The 22474-nt window shown below is 34.1% G+C and overlaps 2 protein-coding genes and 1 long non-coding RNA gene across 3 annotated transcripts; 1 reads left to right on the forward strand and 2 right to left on the reverse strand.

Annotated features, from left to right (window-relative positions):
• Positions 1-1113: 1113 nt before the first annotated feature.
• On the reverse strand, positions 1114-2007 carry LOC127150591 (uncharacterized). The gene is made up of 2 exons (XR_007823039.1): positions 1548-2007; positions 1114-1326 (listed from the first exon to the last, which is right to left on the reverse strand). It is a non-coding gene; the product is annotated as an uncharacterized LOC127150591 (long non-coding RNA).
• A 1241-nt stretch (positions 2008-3248) lies between these two features.
• LOC103484318 (DNA-damage-repair/toleration protein DRT111, chloroplastic) lies at positions 3249-6678 on the reverse strand. Its single transcript, XM_008441333.3, has 2 exons — positions 5625-6678; positions 3249-3758 (listed from the first exon to the last, which is right to left on the reverse strand). The coding sequence occupies exons 1-2, from the start codon at positions 6444-6446 to the stop codon at positions 3462-3464; spliced, it is 1119 nt and encodes a 372-aa protein (XP_008439555.1). The 5' UTR covers positions 6447-6678; the 3' UTR covers positions 3249-3461.
• A 3184-nt stretch (positions 6679-9862) lies between these two features.
• On the forward strand, positions 9863-20616 carry LOC103484319 (uncharacterized). The gene is made up of 19 exons (XM_008441334.3): positions 9863-10191; positions 11977-12080; positions 12501-12587; positions 12679-12754; positions 12840-12914; positions 13060-13113; positions 13648-13707; positions 13960-14076; positions 14892-14986; positions 15068-15270; positions 15599-15696; positions 15959-16059; positions 16135-16300; positions 16833-16955; positions 17040-17122; positions 18189-18330; positions 18820-18849; positions 18948-19018; positions 19740-20616. Exons 1-19 carry the CDS (start codon positions 10153-10155, stop codon positions 20332-20334), a joined length of 2319 nt encoding a protein of 772 aa, XP_008439556.1. The 5' UTR covers positions 9863-10152; the 3' UTR covers positions 20335-20616.
• The last annotated feature ends 1858 nt before the right edge of the window (positions 20617-22474 follow it).

Genomic DNA, 22474 nt, shown 5'->3' on the forward strand with positions numbered 1-22474 from the left:
TTAAATTTATGTATTATGACAGATGGTAAACTAGTCCACTGAAGGCAATAAATTTTTTAACCAAACAAAAACTTAACACAACAGATGACACGCAGTAGAAATAAAAATGTAGCAGAAGGAAAAGCAGTTTTTGATGGCAGATATGTATTTAGATTGTGGGAGTAAAGTAAGGATATGGAAGCAGCAGCAGCAGCCACTGGACCAAAAGAAGTAAAAAGAATAAATAATGGTGTAGATAAAAGGCTTAACAAACCACAACAGTATTTAACAGCAACTCATAAATGTACAAGACCATAAGCAGAAAGGGGTTAAAGTTTGAGCTTCATTTATGGTAAAGAAGATACAGCTAGGTGAGCTAAGCAAAGCTCACTCTTTTCATTTCATAAGTCATAACTACACACTATTTTGACAGAGGGAGGGTAAGGTAAGGTGTGGTTGTAAAATCAGTCCATTCTAACTTATAATGATGATCTTTGAAACAGAGCAGAGCAGACAAAGGATCTTCCTGTTTTGGTTTTTCCTGCCTTTCCTTTCATTGCCTTTCCTTTCCTTTTGGAAAAATAGTAAAAATATGGGATTTTGGAAGGTCTAATCACACTTTAATTTTTCATATTACTTTCTCTTTATAGTTTTTTACGTTTTCTTTTCTAATACATTTTTTTTTGATGGAATGCTTTTTGTCAACCTCTCGTTTTGGTTTGTGTTGTTTTTATAGGGCCATATGTTAGTGCTCTACTCACTCTCACCCTCCCAAAAAAATAAGTTATTACTTTCTTTTAACGTATGATTATTAATACTTGGATGATACTTTTAAAAATATGTAGTAAAATAAAATAATAAAAAGATGGAGGGGTAAGGGTGAGTGCCAAAGGTACTGTGAGCTGTAATTTCGAGACTGCTGCCAGTCTGTGGTCTGCGCAGTTTTAGTTTCTTTCCCCTAAAAAATAATGTAATTTATTTAAATTAACTCAAAAAAATCAATCCCCTATCTTTTTGGTGCAGACCTGATTTAAAGCCATTGATTCTCCCTAATGCCCACTCTCTCGAGGACTTACCCCTTTTCTTCCCTATTTTGGTAGTTATGGGTATGCTTGTTGATTTATTCAATGCAAATTTGAACAAAATAATTGTGATGTATTGAAAATTTCAAAGGAAAATTTACAGAACTATTAAGTAATGATCTTTTTTAACACTAACAGAAACACAAACAAAAAAGAACCTAACAGCACCCCCAAGTGAAACCCTCTTCAGAGGAAATATTTACAGATATCACTAAAGAAAGAGCCTTCTCCACGAAAGAAATTGAACCTCCAACTAATCGGTATCCTGCAATTCAAAAGATCGATAACTTTCAAAGAGAGACTTTACTTTCGAAACATAGGTGATGCATTCATTACAACATTAAAAAGCCTATGATGCATATATAGAGTTTCTGTAATTTTTAACATGATGTGGTGGTGCCCAATGATGGAAAGAATCGCATATATTTCCAAAGTACTAGAAAATTTCTACAAGTAAATGTGGGCTAAAGAGATAAATTAAGTTACCCAGTCTTAAAGAGTAGGATGATATACATTAATCTACGAAAAAAATTTGAAGTATTGAAAAAGGGAGTGGGACTATGGGATGGGAGGGTTCCAACAACTTCCCAAAAGTGAAATTTGGTTGTGTTCCATTCCATGGACGCCATTTTCAAGGGCACATGTCCCTACAAATAACAATACAATAGAAACACCAGCTCCAAAGGAAAAGGCATTAAAGTGCAAAGTATCAAAACCCAAGAAAAAGTGTGGGTTGGAGAGAGAGAATCTATGAGTCTGAATTTTTTGCAAACCCTAGGGGGTGGGTGGGGGAGGGAAGCTAAGGGAGGGGGGCTAGGGTTTGTAATTCATACAGAGGTAGAGAGGATCTTTTTTCTCTGGAATTGCAGCTGTTTTTAAGATTTTTGTATTTGCAGGCAGCCGTTGTAAGATTTTGTTGTTTAGGGATGGAGACTAGACCTTATCATTTTGCTTACACTCTATAATCCATAGGGTTTTTCAAAATTAGCCCCTTCCTCCAATTTAATTCAACTTTGACTAGTCCATTCTTTTTTACCATATCTAATAATTACTATTTGTTATCTCTCTCTTTTTCGTTTATTTCCCCTCTTCTTAGTTCAATAAATTATAAAATAAGATGTTTGATTTCAATTTTTAAGTAAATTTGTGAAAATTTATCTCACTTAAGTTCAAATTGTATTGTAAATGATAGAATTGTCGAATAAAAGTTTAAATTTTATCAACAATAAGCAAACACTAATAGACATTAATTTATCTACATGTCTTACTATCGATAGAATCTAAGTTTTTACTATTATAAATATTTACAACAATTTTGCTATATTTGAAAGAAAAAAACCCAAATTTAATACTTAGAATTTAGTCTTTAACAATTTGATAATACCTGTTTTCGAATTTGAACAAACTTCACCTATAATTCAAATACACTATAGAGGAGCTTGAATGCTTAAACTCAAAATCACATTTCGTTTAGATTAACTTAAAAAAGTTATTTTTACTTGAATTATTTTAATTAAAAATGTTTAAAATATACTCCAAGTGATTATCACATCACACCTCAATTTTTTCTAAACTGAGAGTTTTTACATTAAAACAGACAATAATGTATTCCAAACAAACACCCTGATTATTACTATTTCACAGCAATAAAAAAGTATTTTTCTATTAACAAAAAACTTATACAAATGGCTACTGGAAGATACTTCTATCGTTTATTACATGGAAACTTCAGCCATACTACGAACTTTACCTTTTACTTTTTTTCTTTAATCCAGATAAAAACAAGTCTTGGATTTTTCCAACAACTACAGTCAAAGCCCAATGACAATCCACTAGAAGCCCAAAACAATGCTAATCTTCATCAGTTTGTCGTGTATTCAAATAGAGATGCTGTCAGTCTCTTATTGTACCAACAAAACCATATTACAATATTGGTTGAAACCATTCAATCGAGACATCATTGAATCTGGGACTAAATAAATAAGCTAAACTTGCTAAGCTTTTATTAACCAACAGAACTATGAATACAAGAAAAAATGAACTCGTCAAAAACACCTTGGATGGTTAAAATGTCACTTACCAAGTGCACCATCATTCAGTCCGTCTCAAGAAAAAAAAACAAAAATGATCTCCGAACGAAACAAGAACCTTTTGTTTGAATTAACAGGCATCATGCTCAAGCAACTATTAGATTAGAACAATCTTCACTAGTTAATAAATAAGATCATTTCAAGTTCAACAATTCCATTCTTGAGCTTCGTTCATTCAGTCAGCAACATCATGAGAAAATCTCTTTACAATAGGAAAGTTATTGCACAATCCATTCCAAATTAATCGTAGCTTCATCAACCAAGAATGAGCGTGTTTGACGTTTTTTTTTTCTTTTGTATTTTGTGGATTTCATGTAAATCCAGGGACTTCTCCTGGCATTGGAGCTAATTCATTCTTACTGAACCTTTCCTCATCGTAAAATGTAGCTCGAACCACTCTTCCACCAAAGTACCGACCATCAAGATCAACCAAAGCCTTCGTCGTTTCTTCTGATCTTTCAAACTGCACAAAAATTCGAACAGCCTCGTCCACGGGAAAATTGGGTTCTGTAATCTCGAATATTAGAACCCGTGTTACTGTTCCATACTTTGCACACTCTGATCCTACTTCCTCTTCTAGCTCATCATCTACCTCACCCGGGCCAACCTTCAAGAAAAATCAAACAAGGCAGCCATTCTCATTATTCTCATCAGAAAAAATCACAGATTTAGATGCTTTAGACGTCTGAAGAAAAATGCAGTGGTTTCTAAAGATGCTTCATTCATCGAAGGCTCGATCATTGATATATCCTCAGAGATAAAACACTCGCTGGCCTTATGCATAAATAGAGCATACTATACTCACGTGTGATCACGTCTATCAAAACTGAAATTGATCTGGGTTATAAAGAAATATCCCTACAAGTTGATACTCTTCTAACATAATGATGAATCCCTATCTTGATTGATATTGTTTTTTCCTTTTTTGTTCTAGACTACTTTTCAAAGATACAAATTTCAAAAGGGAGAGAAATTAAAAACTGAGAAAATATAAAGCTTCCCAAACTCCAATAAATATCCTATAAAGAAATCCCAGTAAATAATTTGGGATGAGAACACCACTGAGAAGCATTCAAATTTGCCACCTCAAAACATTCGGCCCAACATCTTTTATTGTTAGTTGATCAAAATTTCATGTTTATGCTAGAAATTTCGTAACCTCTATTCATGATAAGTATCCCATACAAGTGCAGGATAAGAGGTCTGCTCTCTCCCTCTCACAGTCTCGCTCATCAGTTTATATACACTAGTATACCTCCCAAATTCCAATTACCTTGTCTAACTCTCCTAATTCAAACGCTTAAAGGATGTAAAATCCGTTAAATTATTTAACAGTGGAAAATACTAAATCTCCAAAGCACAAATGAAAGATTAGAATATTAAACCACATGTTACTTCTATCATCTAAATCGTTTAGTGACAATTAAAACATAACCTAGCTTCACAATTATATGTAGTAGTCGCTAGGATACAGGGAGGGAAAGGTTCAACCATGTAAAACAAGATTCTTATGTTAAATAATAATCTGAACTATATCTTGTTTTTTCTACCATATTTACACAATCCGTCATACATTTGTCATGAAACTCCACGTGCAGTTGTCTTTCACGAGAGTATATTCTCACATAAGGTGTTTAAATAACCTCTATGATCAAATAAAAAAGCTGAATGTTAACTCATGACCAAAATGGAGGTTTACAAAATAGAATACAGAAAATGACAGCTTCCGTTAAAGCTTGAAAGCAGCTCATACTCTAGCAGTAATAGTACCTCTTTACCAACTAACTTCATTAAACCCCAGTAGTATCAGACCCAAAACATTTAGATACAATTAACAAGTTTTTGGACACTAAAGAAAAAAAAAAATCAAAATTTAGCTAAGAATTCAAAAGTTTCCTTAACAAAGATGAAAACTCACCGTAAAAATAATAGGAGAAAAAAGAACAGTTTTCAAAAACCAAAAACCCTACTTATTCAGAACTTGTATGTTCATTTAATAATAATTTTTTATATCTTTGAGTTTATATCTCTAGACAATGGCTTGGCAACATTAAACCAAGAGATTTTTGCCTCCTTTTTCCAGTCTCTGATCCAACGAGATTTTTTACCAGTAATGAAGGATTTATTCCCCAAATCCATTTCTCCTGCCTACCACAAAGGTTGTAGGTCATCTAGAATTTGAATCAGGCCTCTTGCCTCCTCTATTTCCTCAGTTAGACCTCTTCCAAAATAAAACCTTGGTTTGGGATATAAACAGAAATAACCAATGAAACCCGAGGAAAGCTATGACATAACCAGAAATTTCCCATTCAAATATCAACCTACTTCCCAATTTTTTATCCAATTTAACTAAGAGCTGCAAAAATTCAGAGCAATGAGCAAGAACTACAAAATTCTAATGTCCCGAAAACAAACTCTGCTACCTAAAACTCATTTAAAATTAACAAATTGTCAGAATTCTACACTGACGTACCATGTTTCTGAGTAGAAGAACCCGAGTAGGCAGTCCGTTGAAGTTGACACTCTTCGCCTTCTTCTCTGATTTCGTATCATTAGCGTTCACAATTACTCCAGCACGCAAGTCTGTCTTTTTCGCCATCAGAGGAGTGGTAATCCCTTGTTCTTGCTTCCCAAGCCCTTGCCCCTCTTTCCACCCCATCTTAGCCATCATCCTTTGTGCCGCTGTCATCTGCCCGCCAGCACCAACCCCCAACCCCCCAGTCTCCGACTTTCCAATGCTGAAGCCATCTACGCTACTTGGTGGAGATGGCGATCTTGGTATTGCCCCACTCTTCGCCGCGCGCCTTCTCCAAGCTTCCTCGCCCGAGATATTTATCCTGGAATCGGAATGTTCTCTTTCTCGTTCATCTCGCTCCTTCTTCTCCCTCTCTTCCTCCTCTTGTCTACGTCTCTCAAGCTCCTTCCTCATCTCAGCCTCCATAGCCTTCCTCTTCTTCTCCACCCTATACTCCTCATAGTCATTCGGCCTCGCTGGATCATACTCTTCTATAACCGTAGACGTCACAGCCACCAATGCCGGTTGTGTAATGGCCTCGGCCAGAATTGGCTGAGATGCCTCCACCTGCGTTGACACCGAAGCCTTAGGGTGTGTCAAGGTGGCGGCTTTTATTTTGTTTTGAGATCTGAGAACAGTCTGTGGCGCGAAGACGGACGATGGCTTGCGAAGAGTCGGAGGCGCCATCTTTGTGCTGCTCGACCAGACGGTAGAATTGGTGGGCTTATCTTCCTCCGCCGAAGAGGGCGGTGGAAGGTCCCCGTACAATCCACCAAGCATATTCGTACGCCTAGCTTTTGTCTTCTCTCCTTGAAATATCTAGAACATCGGAAATTTCAAGATGGGAACGGAGTCGAAGAAGGAATTTTCCAGTTACGGTGGTCGGCAAAATTTGATAAATTTGCAAATTCTTCGAGTACTCAAAATTTAGGGATTTGAGTGACAGTGATGAAGTAGGAAAATAGGGTTTTCCCAGCAAAATACGGATGGTGACGGATTGGTAAACAGTGTGAAAACGGAAAAAGTGTATAAAATAGCCTAAATCTATAAATTAACCGAGAAAGACGAATTAACAAACATATGGTTAAGTATTAGAGAAACTGGAATAGTACACATTTTTCTTTTTACCAAATATCAGTTTTCTTTTTGTTAGTTCGTCTACCGTTGCCGTATATCGTTTTATGCTACAAACTCTTGATTTTGATATCTATTTGAAATTAATAATTTAGACTTAAAACTAATAACTTGTTTATTTGCATAATTTCTGATTTAATTCTACATTCTTTAGTAAGGTTTTGAATTTGAGTTTCGTTGGACTTAAATAAATAGTTTGTTCATCATAATTAAAAGTTAGGTGGTAGGTTTGATTTGTATACTTCTTTTACAATACGTGAAGCGAACGATTGAATGTCTAACATTGATATTGATAATACATACTCTATAGTTTCATTGAGTTGTATTTTAAAAATTCCGATTGGTTTTTATAATTCAATAAAACACTATAATTTTTATGGTTTAGTCACATATGGTTAGACTCAAAGGAGGCAGCTTTTACTTTTCGTGCTCACATGCTTTTTATTCTCCTCATTTCAATTTTAAATCTATTTTTCAACTTGTACTAAAAAAATGATCGGACATTAGAGAGATGTTAAATAACATATGTATTAATAGACATATGTGTATATCAAATCCAACATAACTCAAATTGTTTAAAGTTATTAAATTTATGTGTCAATCGTTTTTTGTAACACATAATTTTGTTATTGAAACCATAAACTAAATAAAGAGTAGCAATGGCGTTTGTAAAAATAAAAAAGAAATAAACTCTTGAACTTCAACTCGTGTCGAAAAGGGCATAGTGTTCTAGGAAAAATAAACGTCTACAAGTTTGTTTTTTTTTTTTTTTTTATAGTATGTGAACGATATCATCGAATCTTTAGTTTTAAAATTGATAAGTGTGAACGGTACGCTAATTGAGTTGTGCTCATTTCACCTATAACTTCATACTAGTCGCATAATAACTTGTTTTCAAAGTTCACAATTGTCGTTTTCCATAATTACTGGTGTTGTAATATGTTTAAAGTTAGAAAAGAATCGTTAATTTACCATTAAATTGTAACATCTCTATTGTAGACTCGTGACTTTCACTATACTAATAGGTGTGTGCGTGTTGTGAACAAGATGTTCTGTTGTTCGGCCTGTGTCGCTATTGTATTTGAGAATTAAGTTATTTTTGTTTCTTTTCTAATCCTAGTCTTTTTGAGGAATCATGTTGGTTGTGGTTAATTTTTTTGAATCGATTTATTTTTCAAATATATACATACGTGTAACCATGCCTTTTTAGTTGAAGTTTTGTTATTGTTTGTTTATCTTTACTTTATCTATCATTTGTGTTCAACTAAAAATTACTTAAATTTATTATTTACGTGTATAACTGCACCATAGGTGTCATTTTCATCGGAGAATTTGGCATGATTCAAGGTTTACTTTGTGATTTTTGTTTGATATCGACTTTTTAATTGTCACGTGATTTTGGTTGAATATTTTGAGGTCAATCGGATGACAGACTAATTGACAAAAATAAAAGGCTTTCTTATGGTAGTTAGATGCTAATCAAATGACCATTTAAGATCAATAACTAGTACAATAAACTACAAAAATCTGACAAGTATTATATGACAATCAAATGACTTTCATAAAGTACTAAGTAGTTACAAAAACTAAAAGATAATAATCAGATGGAAATCTAAAAGCAATTAATAACAATATCACAAACTACAAATTATGTATCAAACAATACCATGACAACACCAAAATACCATCAAATGATAATACCATAATTAACTGCATATCAAATAATAGAGGTTAATAGGATGACAATAAGAAGGCGTGGGTGTTGGATGATGGAATCATCATTTTAGAACATGAAATTATCATAAACAACTAATAACACGTAATATAAAGTAACCTAGTGACAATCATATATCAATATCAAACACTACTGACTATGTTTCAAATATTATAATGTACCACAAGAAAGTTAAAAAGACAATATTCAAAACTACTAGTTAATCGACGAAAAGGTAATTATACGACAATGAGAAGAAAAGTCATATAACTAATTAATAAAAAACACGTAAGGTAATCAAATGATAATCGTATAACAATCACACAGTAATCAATTTAGTTAATCTAATGACAATTAGATAGCAATCAATACCAATAAAATTGTTTTTAAAAAAAAGGGGTATTTTTTACTTTTTATTTTAGTTGTGCAAATCAAATTTGTCCTTTTTACTATTTAAAATTTCAAGTGACAGTACCTTTTTTTTTTATTGAGGTGTTTGTAAAAGTAGCAAAAAAATTTATGATAAAAATATTAATGTTACTACATTTTCTAAATTGTAAAAACATTACATTTAAAAGTGAATAGTCTTATAATATATTTAATTACTTGTCATATTTGTAATATGCAAAAAAGAGATGCTATGAAATACAAGCCCTTTTTTTTTTCTAAATATTTGTTGTCAGATGTAATTTCTCAATTTTATTTTATGCTAAAGTATGGAAGTGGCCTTGGTATTATATTCAAACGGTTTTATAAAGTTTTGTATAAAAGAATAAAAAGAAAAAGAAAGAAAAGAGAAATATATATTTTTTCAAAAGACATAAATAGCTTACGCTGTGTCGTGGGTTTGTGTCAAGTTTTATAATAATTAAGAATCCCCTCCAAGATTATTGGAAATTATATCTAAAAACATCTGGCGGTAGCGCCACTTGTTTCTTAGTAAATAACAAGATATACATCTGTCTATATATTTGGAAAGTAAATATAATAAGTTGGATGTGCATAAACAAAACATTTGAGGCCAATAATTAATTATTACCTTCAAAAAAATTGCTCAAATTATTAGCATTATTGCCAATTTTTTTTTTTCTTTTAAGGAAAGGAGTTTTCGAATGATATTCACAATTTTCGCAAGAAGATATTTATGTTTAAAAAGGCAGATATAATAAATTATAACAAACATGATTCATTTTATTTTATTTTTAAATGTAAGTTAATTTTAATTTTAATTTTAATTTTTCTAGTTACTAAAGTTTAAATAAAAATAACAAACAACAGGGAAAAAAGAAAAAAAAGAAAAGAAAAGAAAAGAAGAAGAAGAAAAGCATATTTTTGCATCACATCCTATCACATTTCCACGATTTCAGGTTATTATTATTTGCGCTTCTCTAAATTTTCATTCTGTTCTATCGTTGCTTTGCTCCTCAAACCCTCCTTTCGATCCATCTCAGCTTGTTCCAATCCATGCACTTTCAGATTATACTTCTCTAGGGTTTCGTTGAAGCGACTCTGGATCATTGCTTTTTCTGTGGTCTCGGTGGTTTTTGAAGATCCTTGGTAGGGCGGGTCGTCCAGGCGGTTCGATTTCTGGGTTTGCAGATCTGAGTTTTGCTTGGCAATCTTTTCCCCCAATTCAACATGTTTTGGCGCATGGCCGGATTGTCCACAGCGTCTCCTGTGAGTTTTTCTGTTTTATCACCCTCCATCCAATTTTTGCTGTAGCATTTGCTCTACTGTGGATTGTGTACTGCGAATCCTTTCAATTTCATGTCGGAAGAAGAATTTTGTCGACAACATTTTAGATTTTATACGCGGTTCGGTGAAGATCATGGGGAGGAAAATGAAGTTTGAGAACGTCGATTTGATTTAATGACTCAACTCACCAAATTCGCAATGCGTGGTCTTCAACCTCTCTATTTTTCTCCATTTTTAATTTGATTATCGTCCACATGATCCGGTCATACCGTCTCCTGTCAGCTCATATATTTTCATGCTCCCGGTTCTTCGTTGAGATGTGCAGGAGTGGTGTAACTTATTATCGTTATTTTGTTGTTATCATTTATTTTTTCCTTGAAACTGATAATCGATGAAGTCAGAGTTAAAACCATTTTGCAAACGTCAAGGTTGATTTGCATATTTCACAATTGATAGGAATGTAATCTGTCATCTTCCCGTCTTCTTTCTTCTTAGTTTTTTTTAACGAATGACCACGAAAGAGAACTATAATGCATCTGTAATTCCGTTGGAAACCCTTGGAAGTATCCAGTAAATCTATCCATTGTACCATACTCCACTGTGGGAGGGCGCCAAAGGAAAAATAAAAGTCAATCACCTTTTCTTCGCTTCTTTTCACATGATTCAGCAGCTAAGAAAAAGACGGCTGTTTCAGTTACTTAAACTTGATCGTTCAACCTAACAGAATGAAGCTACCACTCAGATGTCAAAAATCCAATTTGGTTACCGTTGAATAGGATTACGAACCAAAAATATATTATCCTTTCAAGGTACCACATTTGAGAAGAATTTATAGACAAAATGTGAGTAACGAGGGGAGTTGAACTTGTTGGCTGGGAGAAAATATTCCAGGCGTTGCTCGTTAGTGCAATGGACAAAGGCTAGGGTAGCGCAATGATCCAATAGATGGCGATTGAACATTGGGGTTTTGTTGATTGGCTGACTCTAATCCTACAGAGTTCTAGCATTGGTACCTTGCTACATGATGCTAGAGACAATATGACAAAATGCTCCATATCAAACACACTAGTTACATATGTATATTTAGAGAGCCTTAAAATATAGCGTAAAAGTACAACAGTGAATAAAAGACTATTATAATCATTTTTACATCAATAGGGACACCCCTTTAGAAGACCAACGTAATCATATGTAGAGAATAGAAGACTAATATAATCATGAGTAGATTTAGAGAGCCCTAAAAGATACCGTAAAAGTAAAATAGAGAACAAAAGACCTATACAATCATATTTACATCAATAAAGACCAATATAATATTCTTTCCTTATTTATTTACATCAATAAAGACCAATATAATCTTCTTTCTTTACTGAGGGTCATCCTCTTTAAAAGAGGTAGTAGGGACGTTAGATTTTGGAGCCCCAATCCTTTGGAAGGGTTTTTTATGCAAGTCTTTCTATCAGTATGTGATTAATCCTTCTCCCGTGTGTCAGTCTTTATGGTGCTTTAGAGGATTAAGATGCCTAGGAAGGTGGGGTTCTTTACCTGGCAAGTTCTCCATGGGTGTGGGAGATCTGCTAATGAGGTTTGAACTATTGTTCATTTGAATACTTCGTCGTTGGTTTCAGAGAATTTAAAATCTAGTCATGCACGAGCACTTTTATATTGAATTCTACTTGTTCTGTGAATAGGAGGATAAAATGGTCCAGCTTTACTTGGGTTTTAATGTAACTGTGCGTTTCTTACTCATTTTTTCATTTGTTGCAGGTGGAGACAATTTTGGATAAGGAAAATTTTACGTTAGATGAGCTTCTAGATGAGGATGAAATAATTCAGGAATGCAAAGCACTTAATAGTCGACTTATTAACTTGTAATATTTCTTCGATTTTGATTTTTCATCTTTCCTTTTCTTCTATGTTGCTGGTCCATATTGGCATATCTTTTCGTTTGGTTGGTTGATAGGCTGCTAACACGTGATGAGAAATTAATTGATAGGATCATGTAACTCTGATTGTATTTGGCCTTGATAGTACTTGCTGTACTAGTCACCCTGTTGTGTTGTAATTCCCATCCATTCTACTTATTATTATTTGCTATATTGCTAGTTTTTTAAATTTGTAGTACATTGGTTAAGCAAACTGCTTTGCAGCAACTAGGTCATATAATAAGTACCAACCTTGATGGTTGGGCAGATAATAAAAACTAGAATAGATATATGTGAGCTTTACCGAGGAGGTTTTGTTATATTCCATTAATTGATGATTGTGGTGCCTGCTTTCTTGCTTTGCAGCTTGAGAGAAAGAACACAGATTGAACAGCTCATCAGATATATTGTTGAAGAAGCTCCTGAAGAGGCTGAGAAGAAACGAAGTTTTAAGTAATTTTTGCTTCCGCATTCCATACGTCCTTCCTCATGTCTTCTCTCTTTATCATTTTAAATTCTGTTACTCTCACATATTCTTGCCCAGGTTTCCTTTCATCGCTTGTGAAATTTTTACTTGTGAAGTCGATATAATTCTCAAAGCATTGGTGGAGGATGAAGAGGTGGAGAACTTGCTTTCTTTCCCCTATTAAATTACAAACTATAAAGATAGATCAATTACTTATTTGCTGCTGTGGGCATTTGCAGTTGATGAACTTGTTATTTTCCTTCCTAGAACCCAAGCCTTCTCATAGCACACTATTGGCTGGCTACTTCAGCAAGGTATCACTTTCATAATATTTTAGTTCTGAATTATCTTCTCCATATTAGGTTAGTCTTTCACTTGTTTCAACTTTCAACCACTTTCTATTTCTTTCACGGGAAAGATTTTTGGAATATCTGTTTTGTAAACTTACTTCCTTGCCAGGTTGTTATATGCTTATTGTTGCGGAAGACAATTCCATTTATGAAATATGTTCAAGTAAGTTCGTATGCCATTTTCCCTTAAATTTTTTAATCTATTTTTCTTTTTTAAGAGTATGGCCGATTGAGACATTCTCAATTTCACTTGACTTTCTACATTTTATACATCACTGAAGTACAGTGAGTTTGCCAGGTAAAGTTGTGTTGTATCTGTTTGATATCACATAGTCAATATATAATAGAAGGAAGAAGGGTTCAGTGGGACAATGCTGTCGTTTGCTTAAATTTTCTTAATCTGCAAATGTTTATTGCATTTTTTACCCTCAAGATGTTGGAATTCCATTTTTTATCATTCAGTTCTCTTTATCTTTCTGATAACATTTTGTAATGTTTTTCAATGAAATGACATCAACTCTTGGGTGGTTTCTTTAGAGAAAAATTAATGCAAACATGTTAAAAAAGTGAGGACCACACTTGATCAATTTTCTAGCCCCTCAATGGAACTCTCTAAAAACTTTTCCCGTGTTTGTAAGTTTAAGCTAAATATGTGGTCACTTTATTCTGATGATCCACTTCTCACATGGATTTCCAGGAACATGAAGCAATTGTCAAGAAGCTAGTTGATCTGATAGGAATTACTTCCATCATGGAGGTTGGTTGTTGGTCACCTTTCTTTGTTGCATCTGGTATTTTAACTCTTTCATTATAATAATGGTTTATGCTATTTGCAATGCGGTATCTGAATTAATGTTTTGCTTGTTAGTGGTTACTTCTACTCTAACTTTTTTAGTTTCTTATCTTTAATTACATGGTTGGAGCAACATCTTTGGGTTGGGGCGTTAGTGCTTTTACATCTTTACATCTGTACATTGTGAAGCTCATAGGAACCATTCCTTCTCAACAGGTTTTAATTAGGCTTCTTGGCGCCGATGAACATTTGTATTCAAGCTATACAGAGTCAATGAAGTGGATTGAAGAGACTGATGTGCTGGAGATGATAGTGGACAAGTTCAGTTCTTCAGTAAGTCACTTTCTTGAGGAAGTCATTCCGCCCATAAGAATGTTTACTTGCCTTCTCATTTGGTGGAGACATCTTTTTCTTAGTGAATTCACATAACTTTTCAGCTTTCGCCGCACTTTGCTTTCCTTCCACCAAAGCTAGCCAGTTTTTACTGGGACCTTACTGAAAGGCTAAAAGCTTTTAGGAAAGAATAGCATTCCCAAGATTGTCACATTTTTCCTTTGGAACCTTGCTTTTGGTGGTATCCATACTCCTGATAAGAGTCCATTGGCGAACTGCTCATCCTCAAATAATTAATTTAAAGGGTATATTAGTAAAATAATTTTTTCATCTCCAGAAAAGTTCAAGAAACGATTAAATCTTTTTTACTTCCTTTGGAATGAGAAAGATTTGAAATGAATAAAATTCTATGATAGTTTCTTGTTTTTCAAATCAAATTGAAAAAAAAGTTTATAATAACTTCTTGATTCTAAATGGACGGTTAGAAATTATGTTTCTCATGCAGAAAGAACTTATTGCAAATTATCTACTATAATTTGTTTGTTTTGCTCTGTTGTCATATATATGCAGCTTATTCAAAATAAAACAAGTTTTTTGTGTTTTGCCTGAACACATGTCAGATTTTGAACAGAAGGAACCTCCCTTTTATTCTGGAGTTCTATTGTTTTATTTTTTTTACAAGAAAAGGCCTTTAGTTATATTCCAACAAAGAAAGATATACATCCTAAAGGGCAGGGTAGATTACCCCCTAGCAAAGCTTCAATGAGCACTTTCCAGTCGTCGTAGGTAAATCTTTAATGTGATCATTCTTTCAGGATTGTTCAGAAGTTCATTCTAATGCAGCAGAAACACTTTGTGCTATTACTCGATTTGCTCCTCCTGGTCTTTTGGCTAAAATTTCCAGTCCAAGGTAATGTTTTCCATTGCTGGAGTTTTAATATACCTGCATTTTGTCATTGTTGACTAATAATGGTTCTCCTTTTCCAATCAGTTTTGTAGGAAGATTGTTTCGCCATGCTTTGGAAGATTCACGACCAACATCTGTTTTAATAAATTCTTTATCAGTGTGCATATCCTTGTTGGATCCTAGGAGGCTAACTGCTGGAACAGCTTATTCGTACAACCGCCAAATGACTCACGGATCTACTGTTTCAGCAACTATGGAAACTGTAGAGGGCATGTTGGAGAGTCTAGGTATCGTATTGGCCATTGGGCCTTGTAAAGTCAATCATTTGTTTACTTATTAAGCCAGTTAATCAAAGGTATTAATGGGCATCGTATGAAATTATTAATCGATCAATTTGATTAACTTGTACTTGCTGGGTCTTCATAGTTGAATAAATTTCATACTTTATGAATTATGATATTTGAAGAATTATTGTTTTCCTGAAAAAATAGATTTCATTCAAGTAATGAAATGTACAACGTAGGTTGAAGACAAAGAATATATAATCTTGCTTGCTTGTGTTATTTGACTTTTCACGGGAGATTTTGAATACTGTAGTGGTCTGTATCTGTTCAGGCAGGTTGCTCAAGCTGCTGGACGTTTCTTCATCAGATAAAATTTTGGTTACTACATACGGAAAGTTACAGCCACCTCTTGGGAAACATCGTCTGAAGGTATCTTTCATTTGGTTTAAGTTAGCATAGATAGGCTACTATAAAATCAGTACTTCAATAATTTACTTTTATTTTTATAAATTTCATTCAATTATTTCTTTTATCAATTTTCATTGATGAAAAGTATTCTCTTTTTACCTATTGGTCAGCATTTTTGTAACTCCTTGATTCTCTGGGTCCCTTTTATATTATGCTCTTCAGTAAAATGTTCTGTTTCTTATTTAGAAATGTTCCCCTGATTGTACCTTGAGATGTTTTTCAGATTGTAGAGTTCATATCGGTCTTACTCACGGTGGGTAGCAAAGCTGCTGAGGAGTTGATTAACCTTGGAGCAATCAAACGTATTTTGGATTTGTTCTTTGAGTAAGTTTCTATATTTCAACTATAACTTGAATGTTGATGAGATCCATAATGACATTTGCTTCTCTGCAATAATAGGTACCCATACAATAACTTTCTGCATCATCATGTAGAAAATATTGTAGTGTCATGTTTAGAGAGCAAGAATTCTTCCCTTGTACTGCATCTTCTTAATGAGTGTAATCTTGTGGGGAAGATACTGAACGCAGAAAAGCATTTCACTTTGCCAGTTGATGCGAACAAGGTAAATGTTCAATTTCTAGTGATGTCTGGTCTTTCAGAAGTTATGTACATTGTCCGATCTATCTGAAAAATTATGATCTTGAGAAAACAAAGAGATTGATGGAAAGCTTGATACAGCCATTGTTTTTAATGTGCAAAATGCTTGGAGAGAGAACACCAAGACAGAACCCAAACAATTTTTTTAACCAAATATCGGTCAGGAAAGCTTTGACTGAACCTGAGATTTAGTTACCATCGGACTGCCCAAGATCTGTTATTAGTTTTGTTTTATATTGGTTTCAGTTTTTCTTTCCTTTTGTTTGTTTGTTTATTTATTTATTTTTATTTTGATCTTCTTTATTAATCTCTTTTCATTTTCTTAATGAACAATTCTGGATCTTTTTAAAAAGAAAAATAGAAAGAAAGACCAACCAAGATCTGTAAAATGTTCTTACATGAATTGCCAATGACCCACTTTAGGTTAACTGTTACTTTTCTTTAATCGTTGTTTCTGAAAGTGTTTCTGTTTTTCATCTTTCCTACTTGTTCTTCAGCCAACAGTTCCTGCAGAAGGTAGATCACCACCTAGGATAGGAAACATTGGCCACTTAACACATATATCTAACAAACTCGTTCAACTGGCAAACAACAGTAGTGAGATTCAGTCTCATTTGCAGGTCGGTTCTTTTTTCTTTTCTTTTTTTTTTAGTTCTCAGTGACATCGTTACAAGCTTAAATTTTCCCATACTTCTCTTCAACAGGAAAACACTGAATGGAATGACTGGCAAACAAATGTCCTTTTGAAGCGTAATGCATTGGAAAATGTCTACCAGTGGGCGTGTGGGTATGTCTTTTCCTTTGCTATTTTTCACTTCTTTTCATTACAAGTACCAACGGTCAGCACAACACCCAGATTGCAAGTGTCCATCTTATGGCAACCCAACCAAAACAAAATCCACAAAAAGTTTGGGGAAGATTTTTTTTTTCCTCTTTAAAAAGAAAAGATAACTTTTCATTGAGACTAATGCTCAAAGATACATTAACCTTCGGAAGAATTGAGAAATTGAGAAAAACAAAAGAAGAACAAATATAGTGAAATACAAAGAGGAGAAGACAACCAAAAGCAAACACTTCAAACCTAACAAATCGTCTCCAGATTGGAAACCAAAGCTAGAGAGTCCTTGAACTTTAAAGTTAAACCCAACAGAAGTCCAAAGCCAACCAGAGATTGGGGAAGAACATTTTTAGTTTTCCATGATGTTGCACTATATAGGTACTGTGGGCCTTGAATGATTGAAATGATTGTGATATACAATTAATTACTTTCTTCTCGCCTGATATTAACTGAAGTATGCTTTGTATAGATGAACTGTTGGAATTCATGGAGTTGTTTTGGTGTGAGCTGACCACATCAGCTATAATATGTGATCAGTCATTGTTTTAACTGATTTTTTTATTGGTATTTGCCTGAGAAAGATGGATCAGGGACATGGTTCACCTGGTCATCAATCAACACAAGAAGTGGCAGTATGAACTGTTGGAATTCATGGAGTTGTTTTGGTGTGAGCTGACCACATCAGCTATAATATGTGATCAGTCATTGTTTTAACTGATTTTCTTATTGGTATTTGCCTGAGAAAGATGGATCAGGGACATGGTTCACCTGGTCATCAATCAACACAAGAAGTGGCAGTATGATGGTTCAACGCTATTGTTATTTTTTACATATTTTTACTCACATTTTATGCTGGCCAAGTTTTTTTTCATTCGATCATCGTCCAATTTACACTAGTGCACTTGATTTCTTCTATTGTTTGAGTTACTGTTATAATGACATTGGGTTATTTTTTATAGCTTAGCATTGATTTTTCTAGTATATCTTCTTGATTTGAAATTATTGTTTTCTATAGGCGCCCAACAGCACTGCAGGATCGAACTAGGGATAGTGATGATGATGATTACCAAGACAGAGACTATGATGTTGCAGCTCTAGCTAATAACTTGAGCCAAGCCTTTCGATATGGCATTTACAGCAACGATGATATGGACGAGGTACTGAATGATTTTGTATTACTGTTGTCTGTCCCTCTAAAATGATAGTTCCTTGAGCAGGGAACTAACTGATATGGAGAGTAGCAATATATGTGTGTTCTGACTCTTAAAATGCAAGAATTAGGATGTCAGGTTCTTTGCATGTATTATACCTGGTCTGCCACTTTCATTTCCTTTCATTTTTTTTCATCCGGAGCAATACTGATTGATAACAATGCAAAGAACACGAAGAAATAAAATATTGTAAGGGAAGTTTGAAGATGATGAACGAATGCTCTGTTTCAGATATTTTACATTTTTCCAGAACAACTGTAGAAGTATATGAGAGAAATATTAGGGAGAAGTTAAATGGTTGCTGTCATGAGGTTCGGTATCCTCTAACGAAAAAGACTTATACTTTTAGTTGAAGCCTACAAACTTCTCGATTGAATGTGCATTATATATTCTTAATAATATCTCTTTTTCACCAATTATTTTCTTACTTTTCAGGCTCAGGGCTCACTCGAACGTGATGATGAGGTGTGATGACTGTAACCTTTACCTTTTGATTTTGGGATGATCTTGTAGGACATTGTCTCTTGAAAGTAGAAGTGTTTTCTGATGTAGAGCTTTTGCAGGATGTTTATTTTGATGATGAATCTGCAGAAGTAGTTATATCCTCTCTGCGTCTAGGTGATGACCAGGAAAGGTAAATCCAGTTTCCTTAATGTTTTTTCTTTTTCAACACATGGTCACTGATAATCTAGAACTATCGTGTTACATCCGTGATAATAAGGCGATTTCCACTGTAAGAATATGTTATTTGCACAACAAAACAATGGAGGAGATTAAGTTTGTGAGAAATAGGGAAGAAAAAGTTCATTTTCCTTAAAAAGGAAAGTAACAACAAAATAGTCAATTACAATCTCCTTATTAGTATACGGTGAAGTTTTAAAAAATTTTATGTTTGCGACACATAAATGATAGAAAGATTTCTTTTGCCATTTTTCCAGGAAAATATATGTAATTTGAAGTTGTTCTAACAAACCCTTTGTCATTTATTTTCTCATTCCCAAAAGACTAAGCTCATAATAATTAAAGAAGAAAAGTCACACGAATAGTGGTGGAGATGGACTAATGAGTGATATATAATAATGTATAATTTCGGGTTTGACCCAACCAAAAACCTATGAACATGAGAACCTATTCGAAATCCGATTTTTATAAAATTTTGAATCCAATCTAGCCTAAAGTATAATTTAATCCAACTCTTATGGTTTGGTTTGGGTAGGTCGGGTTTCCAAGTTTTTTGAACACCCTATTTGGTATATTATTAGTTGAGGGTGGTCAATACAATAGAGCTTTTTTTCCCAGAAGATTCCCCCTTTTCTCACCATAAATTAATTAAATTGCTTTTCCCTTTCTTACAGCGGCTCTCTCTTTACAAATTCAAATTGGTTTGCTTTTGAGAATGATTTAATTGCAAATGATCGTACAACTGGCTTGCTTGCTTCTCCCTCTCCTGATATTAAGGAGACTGGAATCGTCAATGATGGTGGTGATGATGTTATTGTTGGTGAAGAAGATGATTTGGATGACACTGCAACATCCTCCCCAGGATCACAAGGGACATCAGAAAACTCGCGCAGTGTAACAAACAATTCAAAAGAAATAGTGGCCAATGAGACTGATAAGCCGCCTGAGTGGGTCGAATGGAGGGAAACCTCAAATGATGAAGGTTCGTCTTTAACACTTCCAAATGGGGAAGCTGCAGTAGTTTCAGAAGTTCCTGAACCACAGGCCACAGAGCCCTCTCCATCCACAGAGATTGATAAAGAAGCTGCTGTTGGACAGGTATCAACACCAACCAATGATCACGATAAACTGGATTCTCCTGATCCGTCAAAATCCGGGGAAAAAATTGATATAAAATCAAAATCTACCATTAGTGAGGAGACAGTCAATGATGCAGAAACCAATGATGTAACAATGGACAACAATAGCCCAAAGGAAGCAGGGAAGTAGGTTCAAAAGATACGCTGACTGATATGTTCGACATTGATCCCGTGGGTAGATGAACCCTTAGGCTTGTTTTGCTGGCTAGGGAATTGTATTCTTAGATCCTTGTGTACATCAATCAATGGAGCAAGGTGAAGGTATAATAGGTTGATTATTCTTTCTCACCCTCTGTAGAAAAGTTGAGGTCTTATGTTTGTCTGTCACTCTGATGGTATCTCTATGAAAGATAAGGTTCTGATGTCAGATATATATATAATTTTTTGCGGGTAATTAAATAGCATTTAGTTATTAATGGGCGCCGACAAGGTTTATCTTAACTCTCCTGTCTGGAAGCTTTGCCTTTGTGCAGAATATTGATGATGGTGAGATCAAATTCGAGTACGTGCTGAAGAAATCGGAAAGTACAGCACAAGATCCCACCGTTTGCTGTTGCAACTTGGTATTAATCATCTTTTGTACATAATCATCAGATGACAGCATATCATCAAATTATACAAATCTACTATTATCATCTTCCCCACAAATTTTTTATTCAGAGTTTATGATTTATGGAAGATTTAACCTTAGAAGACATACTGAGTTATGTTTAAGTTAGCAGTGTTTTTCTTTTTCAAAAAAAATCTTTGGCAAATGCTTTTATTTGACTGATGCCAAATATCAAGACCTATTATGCATGGGATCTTTAAAGTAGGCATAAATTTACGTTGTCTTATCTTTAGTGTGTTGGATGCATTATTTGAAACCGAAATACCATCAACATATTTTCTAAAGCAACTGACGACGTAATTTGTACGTCATATTTGGTAGGTTGAATAATTCACCGTAGTCTCTTTGTTTCGTAGACATTCTAATTATTTTATTAATATGCTTGTATAATAAGTACTTTACTGGTATGATTTAATTGAAATTAAAAAAAAAAAAAAAAAAAGCCTTCGCCAGTCTACGAGTTCCTCCTTTTTTTTCTTCTTCTTTTCTTATTATATGGTTTAGTTCTGTTGGCTTGAAGTTGTCAGTATTTGCTGATCACCGTTTGATTATGGTAATTAAGCTAATAGAATGAGCATTTCTAAGAGTGATTCTGAAATCGTAAATTTGTTAAAATCACTTTTGGACACTCTATTGGTGAAGGGTAACGCAAGTGTTTCATAGTATTGACAAGCATGAGAGAGAATTACTCAGTTGGAGGGCCACAGTTTATCATTCTGGGGCCTCATCCTCAGTTCTCGATTTCCATATTTTTCATGCTCTCGTACGCAACAGGCCGGTTCTCCTTTTTGTTACCTATATATCATGTTAAGAAATGGTCACTAAAATTAGAAACACAGCTCTATAAAGCACAATGCTATGAGCTAAGTTCAACCGGCAACAAAGTCGGTGCCGGTAACCCATACTAAGATCTGATTTTTGTCAATGGAAACCACAACATTGTGATGTACCTACTCTACCAAACAAGAATAATTTAGGGTTCACTACATAATTAGTCCTAGTTTTAGGCATATATTTTCATTTATTGATTGCTAAGATGACACGATAAGATAAACATAATAAAATCTCTAAACAATGGATGTAGATACTAGATATGAAAAAAAATCAATCCTTATATTAATTATGGATTACACACACATATACAATAGAAAATGTGATCAAATTTATGATTGAAATTTTTTCAATGTTTGAACATATTTTAAGCCTAAATATGTTCCACACTCATATGTCTAACCGTGCAAACTTACCAATCACATTATTATAGTTGTTTCATATAACTTAGTAATACTTGGCTTGTTTTCTAGTAATATACGACTATCATATCCGATTCTTCTGCCTTGAGTAATGGTCTCGACTCTTGAGAGCCATAATAGAGTTTTCATCCATACATGAATAGAATTAATTTGGTAGCAAGCAAGGTGGCGTGGGGATTCATTCAAGACATTTTGGAGGGTAATGTTTTAAATTACTTATAAATATATTAAATCGATGGTGAAATATTAAAAATCTATAATGAAAAGGAAACCAACTGAATATATATATTACCTGGGTTGTATTGCTAAATAATGTTAAGCATGATTGTAAATAATTACATCATATTTTGTTGCGTCAAGCTTAGTAGTAGCTCGAGATTTAAGTATTTAATGCTACATTAAATGTT

The sequence above is a fragment of the Cucumis melo genome, chromosome 8 (genome assembly GCF_025177605.1).
Source record: "Cucumis melo cultivar AY chromosome 8, USDA_Cmelo_AY_1.0, whole genome shotgun sequence".
Taxonomy (NCBI): Eukaryota; Viridiplantae; Streptophyta; class Magnoliopsida; order Cucurbitales; family Cucurbitaceae; genus Cucumis; species Cucumis melo.